This window comes from Pan paniscus, chromosome 19, assembly GCF_029289425.2.
Source record: "Pan paniscus chromosome 19, NHGRI_mPanPan1-v2.0_pri, whole genome shotgun sequence".
In the NCBI taxonomy this organism is placed as follows: Eukaryota; Metazoa; Chordata; class Mammalia; order Primates; family Hominidae; genus Pan; species Pan paniscus.
In genome coordinates this window covers 32,183,988-32,208,507 of record NC_073268.2, presented here as the reverse complement: position 1 = coordinate 32,208,507, position 24,520 = coordinate 32,183,988, and the positions used below count along the sequence as shown (strand labels likewise).

At 50.7% G+C, this 24,520-nt stretch overlaps 2 protein-coding genes and 1 long non-coding RNA gene across 9 annotated transcripts in view; 2 read left to right on the top strand and 1 right to left on the bottom strand.

Annotated features, from left to right (window-relative positions):
- RHOT1 (ras homolog family member T1) overlaps positions 1-4,383 on the top strand; it is a 110,854-nt gene extending 106,471 nt beyond the window's left edge. Inside the window, exon 20 of one of the 3 annotated variants that reach the window (XM_055101305.2) lies at positions 4,101-4,383. In XM_055101305.2, coding sequence (XP_054957280.1) covers positions 4,101-4,143 — 43 coding nt within the window. In that variant the 3' untranslated portion in view covers positions 4,144-4,383. The remainder of the gene's footprint in view (positions 1-4,100) is intronic. The other 2 variants (XM_034942129.3, XM_034942127.3) reach the window with 2 other exon arrangements.
- A 197-nt stretch (positions 4,384-4,580) lies between these two features.
- LOC129394403 (uncharacterized) lies at positions 4,581-16,473 on the bottom strand. The gene is made up of 3 exons (XR_008621648.2): positions 16,240-16,473; positions 15,752-15,902; positions 4,581-10,066 (listed from the first exon to the last, which is right to left on the bottom strand). It is a non-coding gene; the product is annotated as an uncharacterized LOC129394403 (long non-coding RNA).
- A 570-nt stretch (positions 16,474-17,043) lies between these two features.
- RHBDL3 (rhomboid like 3) overlaps positions 17,044-24,520 on the top strand; it is a 58,970-nt gene continuing 51,493 nt past the window's right edge. For 2 of the 5 annotated variants that reach the window (XM_034942125.3, XM_034942121.3), the window contains exons 1-2: positions 17,044-17,278; positions 18,883-18,906. In XM_034942125.3, the coding sequence (XP_034798016.1) occupies positions 17,168-17,278; positions 18,883-18,906 (135 nt within the window). In that variant the 5' untranslated portion in view covers positions 17,044-17,167. The remainder of the gene's footprint in view (positions 17,279-18,882; positions 18,907-24,520) is intronic. The other 3 variants (XM_008971290.5, XM_034942123.4, XM_008971291.5) reach the window with 3 other exon arrangements.

The following is a 24,520-nucleotide window of genomic DNA, read 5'->3' as shown; positions in this document are numbered from 1 at the left end:
TCAGCAACAGCATCTGATCTCAGCCATCATCTTACCCTCAGCAACAGCATCTGACACATTTCCTTTCTCCTCGGAACACTGTCTGCTTCTGGCCTCCACAATCTCCTGGTTTTCTTTCTGCCTCACTGGCCACTATTTTCTGGGCTTCTTTGCTGGATTGTCTTCCTCTATCAGATGTCTTAATGGTGAAGAGACACAGGGCTGAGTCCTTGACACCTTTTTTCTGTCTTTTCTCAGATTTTTGGTAATTTTATTTCTCTCCTAAATTTAAACACCAACTATATGCTGAAGCCTCCCAAATTTAGAGCCCAAATATGGTCTCTCTCTTTATCTTTAGATTTATATATCCTCTGCCTATTAGACACCTTACCTTGGATGCTGAATGTATATCTCAAACTTAACATGTCCAAAATTAAACTTTTGATCTATTCCACCAAAATCTGCTATGCCCACCATCTTCCCCATCATTATTAACCACAACTTTAGCTTTTCAGTTGATCAGTCCAAAAATATCCGAGTCATCCTTATTGGATACTTTCTTTCCCTCACTCCCTACAGTCATTCTATTAGCAAATCCTGTTGGGCCTACCTTCAAGATAATCAGAGAGTGGCCACCTCTCACCACCGTCATGATCCAATTATCTCCCTAGTCTTTCTCTAGCTGGGATTGATGGACTAGGCTTCTAACTGGTCTCCCTCCTTCCCCCTTTGCCCACCTTCAGGCTGTTCCTGGGACAGCAACCACCTCAGAGTTTCTGTCATAAATAAATGTTGAATTTTCTCAGATGATTTTCTGCATCTATTGAGATTATCGTATAGTTTTCCTTCTTCAGTCTGTTAATATGGTAAATAACATAGTTTTTGGTTTGGTTTTGTTTTAGATGGGATCCCTGCCTCCCAGGCTGGAGTGCAGTGGTGCAATCATGGCTCACTGAAGCCTTGATCTCGGCTCACTGCAGCCTCGATCACCCAGGCTAAAGCAATCCTCCCACCTCAATCTCCCAAGTAACTGGTACTATGGGCGTGTGCCACAATGCCTAGCTGACATTTTAGAAACCAAATCTCATTATAAGGTCCTCATAATGTTGCCCAGGCTGGTCTCAAATTCCTGAGCTCAAGCAATCTCCCTGCCCCAGCCTCCCAAAATGCTAGGATTACAGGCATGAACCACCACGCCCAGCCAACATTGATTTACAAATGTTAAACCAACTTGCTGTGCTGAGATTAACCCCATTTGGTCACGATGTATTATCCTATTCATATATGTTAGAGGTGACTTGCCAACATTTTAAGAATGTCTGAACCTATGTTCATGAGGGATATTGGTCTGAAGTTTTCTTTTCTTAAAATGTCTCAAGTGTTTGTTGAGTGTATAAATGAGAGCCTGTTCGTCCGAGGGGGGTGGGTGGGAGAGCGTATTAAGAAGGAAAAAAATAGACTGGGCGCGGTGGCTCACGCCTGTAATCCTAGCACTTTGGGAGGCTGAGGCGAGCGGATCACCTGAGGTCGGGAGTTCGAGACCAGCCTGACTGACATGGAGAAACCCCCGTCTCTACTAAAAATACAAAATTAGCCAGGTGTGGTGGCGCATGTCTGTAATTCCAGCCTCAGGAGGCTGAGGCAGGAGAATCGCTTGAACCTGGGAGGCGGAGGTTGCGATGAGCCTAGATCGCACCATTGCACTCCAGCCTAGGCAATAAGAGTGAAACTCCATCTCAAAAAAAAAAAAAAGAAGAAGAAGGAAAAAAAATAGCACATTTATAGAGCTGTTTCCAAAGCCCTTTTCACATATCATTTAATTGTCATAACCAAGAGGTGTAGATATTACTATCATGCCCATTATAAGAGAACTAAGACTAAAGGAGTTTAAGGAACCTGTCCCAGACCTAGCTAACCAGAAGGACTGGGACTTGAACCCATGCCCTCTGTCTGCAGATGCCATGTTTGAGGTTAGTACCCAGTGAGTGAAGACCTTTAGGGACAGGCAGAAGGGCTTCTTTCAGCTTTGATTATGCTTGTGACCATTTCCCAAGGGAAGGAGCAGAGCTTCTGCCATGAACGTGATACAAGTAATTCCATGTTTCTTATTTACAGCATCTTAAGAAAACTCCAGCATGGCAGAATGAGCACTCCACCTGCAGGTGCCCAGGAGAGCCTGAGACTTATTTTTAGCCAGAATAGGAAAATGCCAAATATCTTCTAGGAGAGTTGGCAGCTGGAGGGCTGCTGATACAGCTGTGTTTATATAAGCTGGTGCAGAGGGGAGAATGATGGTTGCAAAGGAGGCAGGAGGTGCTTAATCCACCTATACACTTGCTGAGGTTTTCTTGGGAAGTTCTGGTCAGGAGTTACTGCTCAGGAGAGAGGGTCATGCAGACAGTCTGGAGATTGCCAGGAGCATAGGTGCGACTGGCTTCCTTGAGTCAGAGCATTTGTCAAAGCCGCCCTTAAATGATCTGTCCAGTGGTTGTTGGCCTCTTCCCACCCTATTATCCAGGGGTAAATAAAAGAACAGAAGCTCTTTCAAATGGTGCCGTTTTATTTATTTTTTGAGACAGGGTCTCTGTCACCCAAGCTGGAGTTCAGTGGCGCCATCACGGCTCACTGCAGCCTCCATCTCCTGGGCTCAAGCAATCTTCCTGCCTCAGCCTCCTGAGTAGCTGGGACTAGAGGCCCACGCCCAGCCCCCCACCCCCCGCCCCAGCTTTTTAAATTTTTTTGTAGAGGTGAGGTCTCCTTATATTGCCCAAGCTGGTCTCGAACATCCTAAGCTCAGGCGATCCTCCCACTTCTGCCTCTCAAAGTCCTGGGATTATGGGCATGAGCCACTGCACCTGACCCTCAAGTTTTAAAGCATAGAGGTTCACCCGATTCTGACCATACTTCTCAGATGTGCTTGGTGAAAGCAATCTATAACACCCCATCCTACAGAAGCTGTCAAATAGTTTTCTCACAGAGGCAGCAAAATAAGGCTTTTAAAGGTGTTAACTATGGGCTCTCAAAGGGAATTAAAGTAAAACGTACCTTAGTAAGGATTTTTTAAAATATTTTTTAAAATGTTCAAATAAAAACAAAAGTAGAGTAAATAGTATAATGATCTCTCATGTACATGTACCCACCACTGAACTTCAACACTTACCAACATGGTCAATCTGTTTCATTGTTCCCCCACCCATTTTGGAATTATGCTGAACAAAGCCCAGATAGCCCATTATTTCATCTGAAAATACTTCAGTGTGTACCTCTAAAGTATAAAGAATCTTAAAACAAAACAAAACAAAACCACAATACCATCTTCACACTTTAAAAATGAACTATTGGCCAAGCATGTTGGCTCATGCCTGTAATCCTGGCACTTTGGGAGGTGAAGGTAGGCAGATCGCTTAAGTTCAGGAGTTCAAGCTCAGGAGTTGCCTGGGCAACATGGCAAGACCCCATGTCGACAAATACAAAAATTAGCCAGGCGTGGTGGTGCAGGCCTGTAGTGCCAGATACCCAGAAGGCTGAGGTAGGAGGATTGATTGAGCCTGGGATGTCGAGGCTGCAGTGAGACCTGATGGCACCATTGCACTCCAACCTTCGTGACAGAACAAGACCCTGTCTCAAAAAACCCACAATTCCTTAAGATCAAATATACAGTGTTTGGATCGCCCCAACTCTTTAAACAAGTTTTTTTTTTCACTTGTTTTTTTTAAGTCAGGATCAAATATATATTGCTGACGAAACCAGGTGATTTGTCCTGTAGTTTCCTATGGTATGGATTTTCCTGATCATATACCTGTGGTGTCATTCAACATACTCTTCTAAATATATTTATTCATCAATGACCAATGTATTTCCTGTGAATTGGATCTAGAGACTTGAACAGATTCACGTTCAATTCTGTAGCAAAAATACTTAGGGGGTGCTGTATACTTCCATCAGAGGCAGCAAATATCTGGTTTCTTTCTGTGATGCTAGCCTATCATTATCGCCTAGACCCGCAAATTGACTGACAATTAATTTTAAGGAACAAATGTGGCTGCAATGGCTTTCTGAGTAATACGTGCAGAAAAACACGTCCTGTAAAGTGTATTGTTTGTTTGTTTTTTGTTTTCTAGGCATGAAAACAGCCCTGGAAGTCTGCCCTGGCGCCTGCACTGAGACTAATCCAGGTCACTTTAGGGAAACTGCCCAGCTCTGGCACCGCACTGTGTGTCTGTCAGCTCTGTGGGGTGCTATGGCCTCATTTTCCCACTAGAGGACACTGTGGCTCCAGGACTTCATGTGGCTCCCAGCCAGTCTTGCGACTCCAGCACCTCTAAGGAGGCAAAGCCTTTAGTGTGCATTTATTAGGTACCAACTGGGTGCTTTCTGTATCAAGCAGAGAAATAAAAGAGGTCAAACACAAGGTCCTGTGGCATTGTTTCCTGATGTAGTTTCTTTCTTTTTCTTTTTCTTTTTTTTTTTTTTTTTTGAGATGGAGTCTCGCTCTTGTCGCCCAGGCAGGAGTGCAGTGGCGCCATCTCAGCTCACAGCAACAACTGCCTCCTGGGTTCAAGCGATTATCATTACTCAGCCTCCCAAGTGGCTGGGATTACAGGCGCCCACGACCACACCCGGCTGATATTAGTATTTTTAGTAGAGACGGGCTTTCCGCATGTTGCCCAGGCTGGTCTCGAACTCCTTACTTGAGGTGATCCACCCGCCTCGGCCTCTCAAAGTGCTGGGATTACAGGCGTGATCCACCACGTCTAGTCGTGTTTCCTGATGTAGTTTCTTTGCATTATTTTATTTTATGTATTTGTTTATTTTTTGAGACAAGGTCTTACTGTGTTACCCAGGCTGGAGTGCCGTGGTGCAAACACAGCTCACTACAGCCTTGAACTCCTGGGCTCAGACAATCCCCCCATCTCCACCTTCTGAGTAGCTGGGACTACAGGTGCCTGCCACTGTGCTCAGCTAATTTTTAAATTTTTTATTTGTCAGGATGGAGTATCACTATGTTGCCCAGGCTGGTCTCAAACTCCTGGGCTCAAATGATCCTCCCACCTCAGCCTCCCAAAGTGCTGGGATTACAGGCATGTATTTCCCTTTAGAAAACAACAGAGATGCTTCTCCATCTGCTGGAAACCATTTTAGCCCCTGCCGTAGGATGGCTGCCTCCTTCAAATTCGGTTACCTAGTTGTTTTTTTTTTTTTTTTCCAGACAGGGTCTCACTCTGTCGCCCAAACTGGAGTGCAGTGGTGCAGTCTTGGCTCATTGCAACCTGTGCCTCCCAGGCTCAAGTGATTCTCCTGCCTCAGCCTCCCGAGTAGCTGGGACTACAGGCGCTCACCACTACGCCTGGCTAACTTTTGTATTTTTAGTAGAGACGGGGCTTCACCACGTTGGCCAGGCTGGTCTCAAACTCCTGACCTCAAACTATCCACGCGCCTTGGCCTCCCAAAGTGCTGAGATTACAGACATGAGCCACTGCACCCGGCCGTTGGATGTTTTTTTTTAACTGCAATATTTGGGCTTTGGGGAGTGTGAATATATCCAAGAAAGATGCCAAAGTGTATTCATCTCTGAAATAATTTATTCATTTATTCAACTCCATGTATTGAGTATCCTGGGCGGGGAAGGAATGGGGAACGGATGCTTACTGAGAGCTACTCTGTGCCAAGTACTGTCCCATCCTTTTTACCTACATCCTCACAAGATGGGTAATATTAGCCTCATTTGAATCCAAGGAAACTGAGGCTCATTGAGGTTAACCAGCCTGCTGAAAGTTATCCTGCCAAATGCAAATGGAAGTCTAAATGGATAAATATGTATGTTTTCCACCAAATCCCTCAATGCCACACTGACAAGCATGGTACTAGGATGTAGAGAAAGTAAGATGATTATAGAGACATCCTTTCCTTAAGGAGGTCATCATATAACACAGAAGTTACAATAAATGGACAATTATAGAACTTCTAATAGGTGGGCACCCTTTCAATAAGTAGCTGACCATGCACAGCCTCCCTCTGCTGCTATGACACTGTCCTTATGCAGAGGTAGGCACTGACCACCAAGAATAGGGCCTCTGCTTGTAGTGATGCCTTTGTGTTGACTGTCCACTCACCCTCACCCCATCACCCCCATGACCAAGGTTTCTGGGGGCAACAGCATGATTCAGGCTATAACCACCAATCCGCCTGGAGAATGTAGCAAAGCCAAGACAGACATCTTCCCTACTGCTCAAAATCTCTAATTTAGGCTGGGCGCAGTGGCTCATGCCTGGAATCCTGGCTTTGGGAGGCTGAAGCAGGTGGATCATTTGAGACCAGTTCAAGATCAGCCTGGCCAACATGGTAAATTCCCATCTCTACTAAAAATACAAAAAAATTAGCCAGATTTGGTAGTATGCTCCTGTAGTTCCAGCTACTTGGGAGGTTGAGGCAGGAGAATTGCTTGAACCTGGGAGGTGGAGATTGCAGGGAGCTGAGATTGCGCCACTGCACTCCAGCCTGAGTGACAGAGCGAGAGTCTGTCTCAAAAAAAAAAAAAAAGTCTCTAGTTTAATGGAGGAAGACAAACACAGACATAGCAATACCAGGACAAAGCAATGAGTTCTTGAAAATTCTGTGATAATGCAGCAAATAATTTTAAATGCCCTTCCAGTTATTCATATTTTCTTTTCTTTTCTTTTTTTTTTTTTTTTTTGAGACGGAGTCTCGCTCTGTCGCCCAGGGTGAAGTGCAGTGGCGCGATCTCGGCTCATTGCAAGCTCCGCCTCCCAGGTTCACGCCATTCTCCTGCCTCAGCCTCCCAAGTAGATGGGACTACAGGCGTCCGCCACCATGCCCGGCTAATTTTTTTTTGTATTTTTAGTGGAGACGGGGTTTCACCGTGTTAGCCAGGATGGTCTCGATCTCCTGACCTCGTGATCTGCCCGCCTCTGCCTCCCAAAATGCTGGGATTACAGGCGTGAGCCACCGCGCCCAGCCGGGTTATTCATATTTTCAAGCCCACTTAGCCTGTCCCAGCCTTGTCCCTACTGCCTCATAGTTCGGCCCTGGCAGCACAACTGAATTCATATTGTCAGAGCCCAAGCTGTGTTATTTACTAAAATCTGACCAGTTGCACTAAGGAGAAAATGACAGCTGGCAGCTGGGAGAATGGACTGGCTGGTGTAAGTTGGGAAAAAGAGACACAGGTGGCAGGTGTCTAAAGAAGCAGAGCTGTGGGTGTTTGGAGAGGCCCAATCCCGAATGCCACTTCAGCTTCAGGCAACCACAGCTTCAAGGTTCCGGGAAGGAAGGACAAGCGTGGGTGTGCTCCAGCCACCACCCTCCTCCAAGTGAGTCCTGGGATAATGAATGAGCGGTCAGCCAGAGTCTTTGCTCTCTGATGAAAGGACCTCCGCTGCAGACTGTCCCTCTGCAAATACGATTGTGCCCCAGGAACCATCTGGCAAATGTGCCAGTTCCTTCAGCATTTCTGTTATTTCCGTGACTTTTGGCCCCTTTTTTCCCTGGGATATAAATTGTTGCAGCAAGCCAAGCCAAGCCAGCAGAATGTTTACTGCCGCTTTGCAGGCCTTCTCTGAGCCTGGTTAACCCCATGGCTCACAGCCTATGAGGCTGCTCACAGCTAATGATGTCTTGGATACATGCGTCTCCCCTCTGCCGTTCTTGTGTATTTTGGAGTATGCAGAGCCAGGCATGTGAGCTGCAGCCCAGAGCTACAGTGACCACATTGAGAAGCTGGGTTTGGGGGAAGTGCATTTCTGTTGCAGGATGTCCTTCACGGAGAAGGGACAGGTTGATTTCATCTCTCTGCAGAGGACGTGGACAGCTCCCCAAGGAGCCACAACAGGCCACCCCAGCTGTAGGACAGATCACGTGCTTTGGCTGCACAGGGGAGGATGCCCAACAAACCGAGACGGCCTACGTCAGCCACTGGGCCCCATTTTGCACAGGGCCACATTCCTCCTCTGACCTGGCCTGATGGTGGGCGAGGCTGAAGAGTTATGGGTCACCTGCGGACCCTTTGAGCCAGCCCCCCAGTTTCAGTCTGCTTCGCTGATTTTCATTCAGAGAACAGATACCGGCATGTGGAAGGGGAGACTTACTCAAGTCACTCATCTCCTTGGTGATGCACTTCATGGGCAGGGAAGCCATATGGAGCCGTCAACCATAAGTCCCCTCATCCCAACCCAGGGAGTACCAGATTGTTCTAAAGGGGTGGCAGAGGAAGCAGTCAATGCAAAGACTCCCAGAATGTCACTGTCAGCCTAACAGTGGACAAGTGGGCAGTTCCAATGCAGATTCACACCTTCCTGCCTTAGTACATGCAGTTCCTTCTGTCTTGAACACATCAGGCCCCATCCACCTGGTGAACTCCTACTCAATCTTTTAAGATCCAGCTCCAGCATCACCTACTTGGACGCCTTAATGCCACCACATCCTTTGCACCCATCTCTACTTAGTACCTGTCACATTGCACCTGCAGTTGTTTTTAGCATGCCTTTTCCACCTGACTTCGGGTTCACTGAGGGCAGAGAACTATGTCTCACTAATCTCCATGTCTAGAGACTCAGTCTGTAAACATGTTTATCAGCAGTGTTTTGGAAGGGAAAATCAGGGATTATGGAATTTAGAGATGGATTCTCCTCCAGAAATCTCTTAGTCCCTCCCACTGGTTTCACAAAAGACAAAACTGAGATTAGGAAACTGCCTTCCCCCGGGCCACAAGGCTAAACAGTGACAGAGCTTGGACAAGAGCCTAGGTCTGCTGGCCCCTTGTCCTGCTCTCGGGTACTAAGAAATCAGATCCTGCCGGGCGCGGTGGCTCACGCCTGTAATCCCAGCACTTCGGGAGGCCAAGGCGCGCAGATCACCTGCGGTTGGGAGTTCGAGACCAGCCTGACCAACATGGAGAAACCTCGTCTCTATTAAAAATACAAAATTAGCCGGGCGTGGTGGCACATGCCTGTAATCCCAGCTACTCAGGAGGCTGAGGCAGGAGAATCGCTTGAACCCGGGAGGAGGAGGATGCGGGAGGCAGAGGTTGTGGTGAGCTAAGATCGCGCCATTACACTCCAGCACCTGGGCAACAAGAGCAAAACTCTGTCTCAAAAAAGAAAAAGAAAAAGAAAAAGAAATCAGATCCTGAACTGTATTTCCCCTGCCAGCTGGGAAGGAGAGCTGACGGTAATGAACAGGCTTCTGGGCCCGCACAGGATGGAGAAGGGTTAGAGGGACACCAATTGAATTTAGAGCTGGAAGGGATGTCATAGATCATCTAGTCTGACCCCTGCATTTACAGATGGAAAAAAAAAATGGAGGCCCATGGGGGTGAGGTGTCTGCCCAAGGTCACACAGCAAGCTGGTGAGAGAACTAAGCTGAGAACGCAGGCCTCCTAATTCCTAGGGAAGTGCCCTTGCCCGACTGAATGAACCTCCCACCCCAGAAAGATGGATGACCAAGCCCCTCCCAACCGGCTGCTATCCGAAAAGCAGATCCCTGGAGTCCTTGACTCTTCCAGGCTTTGTCTTCTCTCTGCTGGTGGTGCAACACTTAAGTAGGGTGCATTCTGCATAAATAATAAAGAATGCTTCCTTTGCAGGGAGGAAGGCCGCGTCTGGGCAGGCAGTGTGACAGATGGTATTTACAATGTGCACTGAGAAGTTCTCACACAGCCTCGCTTGGGCTGTGTGGCTGAGAGATGGAGGAAACGGATTTGAGTGCCCACTGTCTCACTCCCCTGCCTGATGCTCGCAGGCAGCGGCTGCTGCTGTTACCGCTGCTCCTGCATTTCTGTTCGGGACTGCTTCCCTCACGCCCGTTGCCTCTTGCCATACTGAATATGGAGCTCCAGGATGTCTTGCTGCTGCTGATGCTGCTGCTGCTGCTGCTGCTGCTGCTGCTGTGGCCTCACCATCAAAAAGCCTGCCTCGTGGACCCCACGTCATTCTTCGCTGCAGCCCCTCACTGGAGCAGGTGCTGGGCTGAATTGATGTTCTTCCCCAGAGGAGGCCAACAAAGTCCTAAGAGACTAGATGCTGGGCAGACTTCCCAGGGATTCTGGCCTCGGGGAGGCCTTCTCTAGGCCTGAAGAAGTATAAATAGGACAGGTTCATTCAATGAGCAAATACTTTTTGTGAACCTTCTATGTGCCAAGAATCATTCTAGGAGTCAAAGATGCTACTGCAGGGCAGGCGCAATGCTCACGCCTGTAATCCCAGCACTTTGGAAGTCTGAGGTGGGTGGATCACTTGAGGTCAGGAGTTCAAGACCAGCCTGGCCAACATGGTGAAACCCCGTCTCTACTAAAAATACAAAAATTAGCTGGGCATGGTGGTGCACGCCTGTAGTTCCAGCTACTCAGGAGGCTGAGGCAGGAGAATGGCTTGAACCCAGGAGGCGGAGGTGGCAGTGAGTTGAGATCATGCCACTGCACTCCAGCCTGGCTGACAGCCAGACTCCATCTCCAAAAAAAAAAAAAAAAAAAGATAATACTGCAAACCAACAAAACCAATCCTTGCCCCTCATAGACAGTGAGCTCTAATGTCAAGGTTTGCCACAGGTCTCTTACAGCTAATTACCCTTGGCTGTGCCAGACTCGCACCATTTCTTTCCCTCCACAGTCTGTTGGACACTCTGGTGCCTGGTTCTGTGCAGTGGGTAAGAAAATCAGACCATTCTCTTTTTTTCTGAGGACACTGATTGCACACTTAGGTTGAGAGAAACAAAGCAGTAAATAGACCAATGGAAGTTTTAGCTACAAAGCCAGAGACAACCCCCAAAGTTTCTGACTTATACAAGCCTGCAGCTGGACAAGCCTTATTTGTGCGCTGGGATTCAGCCTTGTCCAGTTGCCCTGGGAAAGCAGTCTCTGTAGACAGTGGTCAGCGGTCGGGGCCAAGGGCACTCACTACCATCAGGGGCTTTTGTATTTCACTCTTTAAATAAGAACTTTGGTGACAGGCATGGAGAATCAAACCTCCCTGGGGCCCAGGGATTTTAGTGTCCCCATTTATAAAATGGAGGCAATTGTATCTGTTCTGCTCACCTCAGAAAGGCTTGCTTTTTGAGGATGAAATGCAATGGCAAATGCGGAAGTATTTTGAAATAAAGGCAGCAGGCATACAGGCGCATTATTATTATGCAGAAGAATTTTTTTCTCCATAACATAAAAGTTGTCTCTTGTTGCAGGTTGAGAGTAATAACTATATAATTAGACTTTGTGTCATATCAAGAGAGGCATCCTCTTTTTTTCATTAAACAGACATTTGTTCAGTTTCTACAGTGTGCAATGTTGTGCATTGCGAAGGATGCAGAATTGAATAAGCCATAATCCTCCCCTTCAAGGAATGTACGTTCTAGTATCAGGAAGATAAAACTTAGAAGATATAATTCAAAGTCAAAAGGAAAAAGGGATTCAGAGGAAGGAGTGGTTCATTTGGGTTGGAGAGTGGAGGAAAGGCTTTGTGGAGGAGAGAGCATTCGTCAGAGAGATGGGCAAGATTTTCTCCTTTATTTTAAGGGATCCTCCCACCTCAGCCTCCCAAGTAGCTAGGACTACAGGTCCCATGCCACCACACCTGGCTAGGTTTTAATTTTTTTTGTGTGTGTGTGAGACGGAGTCTCGCTCTGTCGCCCAGGCTGGAGTGCAGTGGCGTGATCTCGGCTCACTGCAGGCTCTGCCCCCCTGGTTCACGCCATTCTCTCGCCTCAGCCTCCCGAGTAGCTGGGACTACAAGTGCCCGCCACCACGCCCGGCAAATGTTTTGTATTTTTAATAGAGACAGGGTTTCACCGTGTTAGCCAGGATGGCCTCGATCTCCTGACCTCGTGATCTGCCCGCCTTGGCCTCCCAAAGTGCTGGGATTACAGGCGTGAGCCACCGTGCCCGGCCGGTTTTAAATTTTTTTGTAGAGGCAGGGTCTTGCTATGTTGCCCAGGCTGGTTTTGAACTCCTGGACTCAAGCGATCCTCCTACCTTGGCCTCCCAAAGTGCTGGGATTATAGGTGTGAGCCACTGTGACTGGCTGATGGGTAAGATAGAACAGGTGGTTTACTGAAGACACAGGACCTGCCTATAGCACAGTGAAGGTCATATGGAAGTCTTGAGGCCCAAAGAGAATTCAGAAATGGGACCCTGGGGACCAGCCAGGCCCCAAGGAGGTGGCAGGAAAGGAAGGTAAGACCTGGCAAAGTAGCTGATTGTTTCCCTGAATGTGTGATTGGCTAAATCTTGGGACTGGGAAAGTTTTTTTCTGTGCTTTTCTGAGCTCAACTTTTGGGTGCCCACGCCTTGCTTTGAAAGGGTTTGGTCTGTGAACCTACACATCTCTCAGTAATGATTTAAGTTACTCAGAAAACTGGGAGCCCTGGAGTGAAAGGAAGAGACGAAAGGGAAAGAAATCCATGTTGCAGTCTTGCTCCGTTTGATCTGGCAGACAGCGGGCGATGATGGAAGAATGCTGGAGATGGAGGTGGAGGGTGGTCGGATTCTGCCATCCTGAGCCATGTCTGCTGTTTGGACTTGCAGACTTCAAACACGGCTGGGGGATTCCCGGAAGACAAAAGAATTCAGGGCTGGGGCTTGGATCTCAGTCAAAAATAACTTACGTCTTCATCTCAGGAAGGCAAACAGTGGTAGCTCAGGGCTGGTTTCTCAGAAGATTAGAGCTACAGGTGGGGACAGGGTGCCATGAAGGTCAGTTTAGGTTTAAGTTGGCTGCAGAGAGAGAAGGGGCTCAGAGGGTGTGGGTCTGGCAGAGGGAGATGTCAGAATGAACCCCAAGTGAAAGAGGTTCTGGAGAAAAAGTCATCCCTGTTTGCCCCCCTTCTGGGCATTGCCATTGCTTTGAGCAATAATTACAGCCCTTCATGTTTCTTCCCTGGCTTCTCATTAGCTCAAGGTGTCCACAAACAAACTGCTCAGCCCCCTTTGCCTTCCTCTCCCCGCTTCCAGCAGCTACTCCTGGCTTTTCCATGGCAGCCAACTGTCCCAGTTCCCAGGACCAGAACATCGGGTCCTTAAAAAAACTCCTTCCTCTCTTGGAGGGCACATTTGAGAGATTCAGCCCTGGAAAGGCTCTTCCCTCTCTCCTCCCCCTTATCCCACTGGACTGTCATTAGAGGATGACCTCATTTTCCCCCAGGAGGCCAGGGCCTGGGTCTCATCCCCTTTGTATTATCAGCACCTCGGCCAGGGTCTGGCACATAATGGACACTCAGCACGTGTGAGCTGAATGGCACTGCTGAGCTGTCGCCAACTTTATCTTCCTAAAATGCTGCTCCAGTTAGAAGCCATCACTGCTTCTCTATCTCCCACTGGGCGAGGTCCAACCTCCTCAGACTGGCACTCGGGGACTCTGGCGACACAGTGCTCCTCGCCTGCCCGGCCATCCTCACTTTGTGCTCAGCCACTTCATGGTTCCCAACACAGTCAACAGCTTTCCTATCTCTGTGTCTTTGCTGCAGCAGTTCCCTCCACCTAGAAACCCTTCCACGTTCTCTACCACAAGCTTGCCCCTTTCAAGGCTCATCTCAACATCATGCTCCTGCCCTTCTAAACCGAGTTTGATCCACCCTTCCCCAGCCCTTCATCCTGCTCTGCGTTGACTTCGAGTGTCTTGTTAGGAACCTTAAAAGAGGCCATGGTGTAGCGCACTTGCAGAATGAAGAGCAAGGAAGAAGTGCCAATAGGCCCAGTTCCGTGTCACTTCTCATTAGCGCCAAAGGTTCTCCCAGGGAGGGGCCTCTGCATGGCACACCTCCAGGCATCGATGAGTGCCTGCCTGCTGCAGCTGGTCAGTGAAAGTGACACCATGCCTACTCCCTCCTCTGCCCCCAAAATGCCACAGAATATGCCAGTCCTTAGGCTGTCTCAGGTGAGAGTAGAACAAAAGGTGTCAGGGTGCCTAGCCACTCCTATCCCCTGGAGCTTTCTAGGCCTGGACCCCAGGCCCCATGTCCTACTGCCTGCTGGGGAGTGGGCTGCAGATTCGCCTGGAGCTGAGGGGCAGAGTGGTCTGACCAGCTGGGCGTAGGTGACATTGAGGACAACAGGTAAAGGGTGGCCTCAGGCTCATGGAGGATGATGGATGTAACAACTTGTCCTAACAGTCTCCAAGTCCAGACACCATCACCTCCCAGCAAGGGCCAAGGTGAGAGAAGCTGCCCCGTGAAGCAAGAATCCTGGTGAGAGATCAGGAATTCCTTCTTAGGAGACTTTTGGAAACATAGCCTGCCAAGGCGGGGTAAATGTTCCTAGGGACAGAAGGAGGAACAAGATAGCCTTCTGGATGTTTCCCATCTTCCCTCTCCCTTTTATTCTAACTGCTGCTGCCCTTGTGACCTCTTCCTTGGACAGCACCTCTCATGGCCCTCTGCTCAGGCCAACCTCCCTCCTGTCTAGACTCTACACTACAGCCAAAGGGATCTTTTTTGTTTGTTTTGAGACGGAGTCTCACTCTGTCGCCCAGGCTGGAGTGCAGTGGCAGATCTCGGCTCACTGCAAGCTCCGCCTCCTGTGTTCAAGTGATTCTCCTGCCTTAGCCTCCCGAGTAGCTGGGATTACAGGCGCCCACCACCACGCCTGGCTAATTTTTTGTATTTTTTAGTAGAGACAGGGTTTCACTGTGTTAGCCAGGACGGTCTCAATCTCCTGACCTCGTGATCCGCCCGCCTTGGTCTCCCAAAGTGCTGGGATTACAGCCGTGAGCCACCGCGCCTGGCCAGGGATATTTTAAATATTACTCTACTGCTCACAATCCTTCAATGGCTCCCTATTGCCCTTAGGTAAAGTCCAAGCTCTTTTCCCATGAAACTCACAGCCCCTCACAACCTTCCCGTCCAGGCTGGGCTCTTTAGATTGGTCATCGTGCTCCAGCTTCCAGCCATGCCAAACTGCTTGTCGTTTGCCTCCCATATGATGCTGCTCCACAAGCCTGGTCGTGCTGTTCCCTCTACCTGGAACACCTCCTTCACCTTTTCCATGTTGCCTAGTTCTGGAGGCTTATCCTTTGGGAAGCCTTCCTGGACCCACAGCGACCCCCTCCTTTGGAGTTCTACACCTTCTGGGCTTCCCTTGAATCCAGGACTTACCCTTGTGTTGAATGTGACTGTCACCCCCAATTATCCATTTCTGGAGGGCAGGGTCTGGTTCTTATTCACCTCTGTATTCTCAAAGCTCCGTCATTGGTACTTAGTAGGAGCTTAATACATGTTCAGGAACAGAACTGAGCATGCTAAGCTCCCTTCCCCATGAAGGGATGACAGAGTTGGATATGTTGATAAGAGCTGTCCCTGGGCTGATGAAGCTCCCATGGGTAGCTGGTATCAGAACACTGTCCAGGGTGGCTGGGCATCCCAGCAGAGTGGCCAACCCTTTTCTGTGCCCTTCTCCTTCCAGTTCCCCTGGAACCAGACTTCCTGGCCCACTTCTCTAGTCCCAGAGATCTAAGTATAACAGAGCCAACACCCATACCGGTCATGCAAATGACAGCCTGGGATGCAGGAGGCAGCAACACAGACCCCAGGGCCCCAGCAGTCACTTGTCCTTCTGGGCTCCTCTTCACAAAGAATCAGCCTCTCTTCTGTCCCCTGAAGGCTGTTTTCAAAATCACACCCCATGCAGACAGTTTTATTTACAAGGAAATCTTGGCAGGATCTTGACTTGTTAGTAGAGTAGGGATGGGGAGGAGGGTGGTGAGAAACAAAAATAGTTGAAATGATCACACTTTCTGAAACAGAGATGAAAATTGGTGTCTGTAGCAAACTCACCTAATTAGAATCAAGTGAATTCCCTTCTCGGTGTTTAAGGGGAGCAGTCATTGCTGGGCGATGGTCGCAGTTCGGATCCTGGGCACGGGGTTATGTCTTTGCTTTCTGAAGATGACTGCATTAGTTGCAGCTCTCACTAATGGAAAGGAGCCTGTTCCGTTTCCGAGAGGAAGGAAGAGGGCAAAGACTGGTGAGTGAGTGGGTGGTGGGAAGAGGAAAACAAGAGGAGTGGAAGGGCACAGCCTTCCTGGAGAAGCCCCTTGAGCCTCTGGGGAGAGCTGGCCCCTGCCAGGCCGGCCACTAGCACCATTTACAGCCAGAGCCTCTGCTTCGGGAGATGGTCTCTCTTGGGGGCGCTTTCCTGCAGGGAAACAGCATCGATTGTTTTCTTTAAAAGATCCCCTACTCCTTTTTGGCTAACTTCCTTTCTGATTGCTTTAGTTTCTTTAGCGTCCCTCTCCCCAGATGGGGCATTTCCCTGGGCTTACCTTTGTCCACGTGGTCAAATGAAGCCTGGGCATGGTCACTTAGCTCCGGGTGTAGAAAGGGCAAGATTTAGGCTTTGGGGCCCAGGACCCCGCAATCTGACTTCTCCCATTTCTGGGCCTCCCAAGACCTCCCAGAATCTGAGACCGCAGTGAATAGGGCGTAAGGATAATGGGGCGGGAGGGAGGGATCCCGTCCTTACAACATCGCGCCCCCAATTCACTCCTAGTTAACCCTGACGTCGCCAACATCGTGTCTCCATCACATATCTGCCACCTCCAAGTGATGGTTAAGCCGATGGAAGAGCCAAGCCCGGGCCCGGAGTGCAGGCCGGTGGTGACCGGGCCGGGGACGGCGCAGTCCCCATCCCCGCCCCGGGCAGCGCCGCCACTTCCTCGCCAGCCCCGCCGCAGCCCTCCCGCTCCCGGGCCGCGCCGCTCTGACCGACTGGGCCCGGGTGGCGGCGCCCGGGGTGGGGTGCGGGGCGGGGGCCGGCGTTCCCCGCGAGCAGCCCCGCCCCCGCCCGCGCGCCGCCCCCGAGGACTCCGCGGGGAGGAGGAGACTCGGGCGCAGAGCGGGGGCCGCGAGAAGCGGGAAGGGAGCGCGGGGAGCGGCGGGGCCGGGGCCGGCCCAAGGGCGCCCTCGCCTCGGAGCCGGGCGCGAGGGCCGGGGCGGAGGCGGAGGCCAGCGGGGCAGCTAGCGCAGTGAAGTTTGGCGGCGGAGGGGCCGGGCGTCCCGGGGTCGCGAGGAGGAGGCGGCGGCGGCGCGGGGACCGGGGCCATGGGGGCGGGCGCGGGCTGCGGGGCGGGCGCGGAGGCGACGCGGCGCGCACTGAGCCCCTGGAGCGGCGCGGCCGCCGCGGCGCAAAGTTAGCCCGGCGCCCCGGGACGAGCCCCGCAGCCGCCGCCGCCCCCGGACCCCGTCTCGGCCATGGGCGAGCACCCCAGCCCGGGCCCCGCGGTGGCCGCCTGCGCCGAGGCGGAGCGCATCGAGGAGCTGGAACCCGAGGCCGAGGAGCGGCTGCCCGCGGCGCCGGAGGACGTGAGTGCCCCCTCCCCGCCCGGCAAACTTTCTAGGGGGCGCCGGGGGGAAAAGCCGCCCCTGTCTCGCCCCACGCCGGGCAACTTGGAGGTTTCAAGGTGACGCGGGAGCGCCCCGGATTGGCCGGGTCCCCGCGGGCAGGAGGGGGCGGAGGGACCGGTCTCCCCGAAACGCGCGCGCACCGCTTCCCCCGCTCTGGTTCCCGCGGCTTCCCTGCGGGACACAGCACCGCCACTGCGCCGCGGACCTGTCACCGCCGGAGCCCCCTCCCCGCCGCTGGTGCAGTGCCCGGGACACGGCGTTTTCCCGCAGAGGCGGCCGCGTCACGGCGGTGACTCCCCCTCCCCTCACGCCCGCGACCTGCGAGCTCCCGGAGCTGGGGAAGGAGCGGACGCCGCAGAGTCCCCGTCCCTGGCCGTGCAAGCCGGTCTGGCGACCCCTTCCTCCGCTCCCGGATTAGCTCCCGCCCGGCACCTGCCTTGCCGCGACACTGATTGAAATTCAAGCCGGCCCCCGCCTCTGACCCCGGCCGGAGCAGGGAGGGAAAGAGTGCTGGGAGCGGCTTTGCTCCTAGAAGGAGGCCCGGGAGTCCAAGACCGTGGCGGTGCCAGGGGACGGTCCCCTGAGCGAGTAGAGGGAGGGGCTGCCCCGAGGGCTTCCCCGCCGTCTGCTGCTCGGGTCTCCATCCCTCCGGTCCTGCGGGCCGGCCCTGCGAAGCCCTGGGAACTGGAGTTTCTTGGGTTAACCTCCCGGGGCTAACCTACACATAGGGGTGAAAAACCGGGCAGACACCCTGCCCTGCCCACCCCTCCCTCAGGGTGGGGAGATGGAAGTGAAACCAGGCCCCCAACCCACACAACCAAAGCGGGAAAGTCTGAATGGGGTTGGGGGGTAGTTTACGATCTTCTCTCTTTGGCGTCTGCGGTTAAATCCATCACTTCCTTCTGGCCCTAAACCCCTGGCAGAATCTGATGTAGTCACCACTTAGACTCAGCCTTGGAAGAGAATGGGTGGGCTTCACCGCATTCGGCATTCACCACCCCCCCCCTTCCCCGCAAAAAAACAAAAAACGAACAAACAAACAAAAAACTGCAGGCAAAATGTTAGTGTTTATGCAGAGGTGAGTTCTCCTGGGGGGGGGAGGGGGGGCTCTAGCCCCCAGGAGGTGAGACTCATTGCGCCCGGGGTCTGATGGAACTGCACCTGGCCATGCTCTCCCAGGCCTGGGAGTAGCTGTGGACATAAGCTTTAGGCAGCAGAAATTATTAGAGGCGCTTGGACATATTTGGACGCCTTTATTTAGTAATTGTTGAGAATCACTTGTTCTGCCAGTTCCAGAACCAGCAACACCCACCTTGCCGCCCCCGCCCCCACCCCATCCCTTACTGTGAGTTTCCTCCCTCTGCTCAGTGCGGACTCATTGGGGAGCTCCTCCCAGACTTCCCCTGCTCTCCTGTGGCCAGTCCCTGAGCCTGGTCATGACTCCTGGGCAGCCGCTGGGAGGCTATGTCAGAAACATCCGAGGACTACAGAGACCTTGGTGATAAGTGTGTCTTTCTTTCTCTCCTCTTCTTCCTCTCCTGCATGGCCTCCCTCTCTGCCAGCACTGGAAAGTCCTGTTTGATCAGGTATGTGAGCAGTTAACCCCCCATTTCCTTCCAGCCCTCCCTGAAATCGGTCTCAGTCTCCCTGCTTGCGTGGGCTTCCCTAGCTCCGCGCTCCTGAGATGGTGACGTGGGGTGGGGGTGTGGCTTTGTGCATCTCTAGGGCTGAACGACACTGCTCTCCAGGTATCAGGAGGAAGAGATGGGCTCTCCTGAGAGGATCTCCCTCCTGCCTCCTCCATACTCTGCTGCACCAGAGCCGGGTTTACACCATGTAGAAATTGGACGTTATATATTGAATGCCTGGGAAATCCTCCATATGCCAGGGGATTGCAGTAGGGGGCTGGAGAGGTGGGGGAAGGGCTTGGGCTGACAATCCCTCTCCGTTTCTACCTCCACTATGGAGGGTCCATGGCCACCGCTGAAGTCAAATCTCTGCCATCCTTGGGGGCTGACTCACAGTATGGACTCTTTTGAAGGCTAATTCAATGTCTTTAATTCTGTCATAGGGATGAGGGAGTGCTGGGAGGTTACAGAGGGGAAATTGTGTGTGATTCTTCGCAATGCCTGGAGTCCAGGTGTAGGGCATGGAGTTGGGGGTGCCAAGTATTGGCTTTTGAACCTGGAGATGGACATTTGACCTTCAGCAAGGAAATGGTTCTCCTCTTAGCATTCGTGGTGGGTGCTGTTATGTGCTTCCTTCTCTCTCTTTGCCCCATGTTGGAGGATAGTTGAGTGCTGTAGTCCTGGGGTGAGAATGATTGTGCCATGAAGTTTGTGCAACTTTAAGAAATTGGTGTGAGTGGGCCAGAGGGAATGTGTTGGGTAGGAGAAGGAGATAAAGCTGAAAAATTAGCTTGAACCAGGACTTCATTGTAGGCAGGGGAAGCCTTAGAAAGTTTTTTAGCAAGGTTGTTACGTGATCCAAGCCAGGCTTGGGAAAGCTCCAATGTCTTAGGAGATAAGGAGTGAATGGGCTACCGGGATGAGGGAAGCTAGGCAGGAGCTGCAGCACTGAACGGAGGCAAGAAGGTGACAGTGAGGATGGACGGGAAGAGGGACATGGTGATGGAAGAATTGGAAGATCTTAATAGACCATAGGTGAGGGGAACCACATATCTAACTTTGAGATTCTGAACCTAGGAGGGAAAGAAGTTGGAGTGGGGCCAGGTGGGGTGACTCACACTTGTAATCCCAACACTTTGGGAGGCTAAGGCGGGAGGATCACTTGAACCCAGTAGTTCAAGACCAGCCTCGCCAACAAAGTGAGACCTCATCTCTACAAAAAATTAAAAAATTAGCCAGGCATGGTAGCACACTCCTGTGGTTCCAGCTACATGGGAGACTGAGGCAGGAGGATTGCTTGAGCCCAGGAAGTTGAGGCTGCAGTGAGCCATGATCGTGCTACTGCACTCCAACCTGAGTGACAGAGTGGGACCCTGTCTCAAAACAAAAACAAAAAACAAGTTGGAGTGAGGAGAGACGTTTGGCAAAAATGACAACTTTGGTTTGAGACGAGTTCAGTTAGAGGAGCCAGCCGGTTGCAGATGCTGGAGTGGGCGTGATGACACGGAATTGCAGTGCGAAAGGCCTGGGGTGAGGATTTGGGGTTATCATCCACATTAACCACGAGGTCTGGCTGTGGTTTGAAGTTCAAAGCATGCACTGGCTCCTGTCCTGACGGGTAGAGCATCTCTCCCTCTGGCTCCTAAGAGTACAGCAGCTGCTGGCCTGATGCCCCAAGGCAGGAGGGAGCCCGCTGCGCCACTGCCACCACTACCACCAAGCTGCCAGCCCTTCACACCTCCTGCCAGATTTAGAATCAGAACCTAGAACAAAGTGTATCATTCTTTTTTTTTTCTCTGTCTGTGTCTATCTTTTTCATTTGATTAATTTCCTTTGCCAGTCCCTGTGTGTATGTGTACATTTTAAAACAAACCATTTGGGTGAAAGGAAGAGAGCTTTTAGTAGGAAGATTTTGGAACTCAAGGGAGCAGAAAGAATGTGTAGCACCTAATAGTAGCTAGTGGTCTATTAAATCGAATTTTTCCAACTGAAGGTAGGTCCTGGGTCCTGGGTGTCACAAAGAGCATACCCCTGCTTCTGGGAGGCCTGCCCAGAATTAATTCTAGGAAAGAAATTAGGCCAGGCACAGTGGCTAACGCCGGTAATCCCAGCATTTTGGGAGGCTGAGACAGGAGGATGGCCTCCCAAAAAGTGAGACCCTTTCTCAAAAAAAAAAAAAAAAGAAGCAAGCAACCCTGATAGATCAAACTGCAGTCATGGATGGGACATGACACCTCTCAGAGTCCCTGTAAGCACAAGTGACTCTGGAGTTCACCTTCCAGAGATCAATGGCATGGGCGGCTAGAACCAGTCAAGCCTCTCCTCCCTCCCTTCTTGGGTCAAGCAGACACCAGTGGTAACCCAATTTCAAACTGGGATCTGCTAGGGTCTGTTTTCCAGGTGTTAGGGATGGATTAGACCAGTCCCTCCATAATGTCTGGTTCTTCAGCATGTGGAGTAGCCTTGATCTAGCATGACGCCAACTGGACCCCAAGGGCTAGAAGCCATGGTGTTGGTCTTGTTGGTCCTATATGGTCACCGTCGAACTAAATGGCCAGGATACCTTTTGTGGGGATTGGAGGTGATGAAAGCAGGTGACCCCAGTCCCATGGAAGCTTCTGCATCCCCCTCCCTGGCATTGTGGCATCTGGCCCACTCAAGCAGGAGTGTTAGCAGGGCCAATCCATGCCACGCACCCTCACTCCCCCGATTCTTCCCCATGGGTCCCAGAAGTTGCAGCAGGTGGGAGACCTGAGGGTCATCAGTTCAACTCAGTATGTTGCATGTGTTCATGTCCTGTTCAAACTTCTTCTTGAGGGAATCGTCTTTTCATATTTTGGAGATCTTGATGGTTTTCCTAAATATTTAAGTAGATTTAAAATTTACCATAAATATTAGTCTGTTGTTATAGTATAATATCGTAGTAAAGATGTTTTATTTTTCTGACGGGGTGCTCACACCTGTAATCCCAACACTTTGGGAAGACAAGGTGGGCAGATCGCTTGAGCCCAGGAGTTAAAGACCAGCCTGGGCAACATAGCGAGACCCCACCTCCGTTTTTTAAAAGTTTAAAAAAAATTTTGTTAAAGAAAAAAGTCTTATTTTCTGTGGAATCTGTTGAGCTTTTCCTTCCTGATTCCTTCTGTTGCTTCAGGCCTGAGATAGTTTTCATCCCTCCCCAGGTCTCATAAATATGCCCTTTTATTTCCTACTACTTTTTCTATGATTAAAAACATCATATAACCCTGCACTCCATCTGCATCTGATTCCTATCCAGCTATGCTAGCATCGCTTATTAAGTAAGCCTTCTTTATTATATTGTTTGAGAAATGTTATTTGGTAAATTTTTTTGTGTGGTTGGGTTGATATTTTATTTCTGATTTATGCCACTGATATTTATAATTTTGCACAGGTAATGTCCCCTTTAGTTATCGCTTTACATCTGTTCCATAGGTTTCTGAAAAGCTTCCCTTTTTCGGGTTATGCTTTGATAGTCTTATTCTCAGTCCCTTCCTGAATCCCAGGGAGTTTTGATTCAAGGTCAAATATTTAGTCAAAGGCCAAATAGCGGGGCAGTGACAGATATGGGACCAGAGCCCAGTTAACCCACAAAGGGCTTCTTGGGTTGGAAAAGTCATTTCCAGGTTTACCCTTAAAAATGCCTCCAAGATCTGTGAATGTTTAATGAACAAAAGAGTTTGGAGCAGAGTTCCGTTAAGTCAACAAAGCACAATTGCTTTCAAGCTCAAAAGAACAAGAGGGAAAATGCAGTATTGAAAGTAACTTGACTATCTTCCTTTTTCCCTTCTCACTGGGAGCCTGTATTTCCTAGACCCCCAAAAGAGATCCCCAAGTTTGCTAATCTCCCAGAAGGAAAGCAGACAAGTACTGACTGTCTCACCAAAATTATAAACATAAACATATGCTACGATGAACAGAAGGCGTGGGGCCGCCGCTTCGGTGGGTTGCTGGGGTCAGAAACTTGGATTTGGAGTCAGATAGACCTGGGTTCAAGTCTTACTCACTTTGTGATCGGAGGTAATTACATTAGCTCTCTGAGCCTCAGTTTCCTCCTCTGTAAAATGGGGACATAATATTTAACTTCAGGGTGACTATGAGAATTAAATGGAAGTGGAAGCTCCCTTTGCAATATCTGATTTGCAGTGGATATTCAACAAAAGTATCTTCATTGAGAATCAGAATTTGCTTGGAGAAGCACAAGGACCACTTCTGAGATCCAGGCCCCTACGGGGAAGGCAGCTCCTCAACACTTCTGAGCCCAGAGGATTTTTCTGCTTTCCGACTTCCAGTGTCTCCCCTTCCCAGTTCCCTGCCCTCCAGCCTGGGGCTCTTCCCTTGGCCTGACTTCATTTGTAGTCCCCCCTGCAAGCTGGCTTAAAGGTGTTCTGGGAGCTGAAAAGAGGTTCAGATAAGACCCCTGAAGGGATTAGCAAGGAGCTGCAGAGAAAACACCTGCCCCAGAGACAGGGTGTTGGCCACCCCCAGAACTCACAATTAACCAGCAGAGCAGGGTTCCCAGAGAGGAACAAAGCCACGGGCTTAACTGGAGCCCTTGGGCTCTGCACCCCCAACTCCTTATCAAGTGGCCTCTAGGACCCTTGAGGCTGTGGACTCCTCTTCACCACAGAGCCTGCTTCCCTACCTTACTCCTGCCCCAGTGACCCCATCAGCTATACTGACATTAACCCTTTTATTCCTGACCACTCACAGAAATGCATTTGATTGCTTTGGGCAACAGGGCCGAGGGATCCGAGGTTGAACTTCGCCTGGCTGCCTGCCTGACACATAATAGATACACACGTTTGAGCGAACGACAGGTCGAACTACAGCTCTGCATGCATTGTCTTGGGTTAAAATATCCTCTCCAGGAGCAGGCCCTGACTGTGCAGCTACCACACTCACGGCAGCCCCTCTGCCACCGTATGGCTGCTGCCACCTCAAGGAATATAGGTTATTAGAAGGTTAATGGAGGCATCTTGTCCAGTCTGCTCATTTTGTTTTTGTTTTTGTTTGTTTTGGGACATAGTTTCACTCTTGTTGCCCAGGTTAGAGTGCAGTAGCGTGATCTCAGCTTACCGCAACCTCCACCTCCCGGGTTCAAGCGATTCTCCTACCTCAACCTCCCGAGTAGCTGGGATTACAGGTGCCTGTCACCAGGCCTGGCTATTTTTTGGTATTTTTAGTAGAGATGGGGTTTCACCACTTTGGCCAGGCTGGTCTCGAACTCCTGACCTCAGGTGATTCACCCGCCTTGGCCTCCCAAAGTACTGGGATTACAGGCGTGAGCCACCGCGCCCGGCCCAGTCCGCTCATTTTGCAAACGAGGAAACAGAAGTCAGTGGCCTACTGAGGTCACTTGGTGCAATACAGCCAGAGCGGAGACTAGATCCCAACCCTGCTTTCTATCTGAACTGTGTTCCTGCCACCAGGCCATTCACTTAGTTGGTGCCTTGAGTAACCAAGGCAGGTGGAGAGGACACATATCTAGGTCAAGTCTCAGTTCTGCTCCTACTAGATGTGTGGCAATGGGCAAGCCAGGTGACCTCTTCAC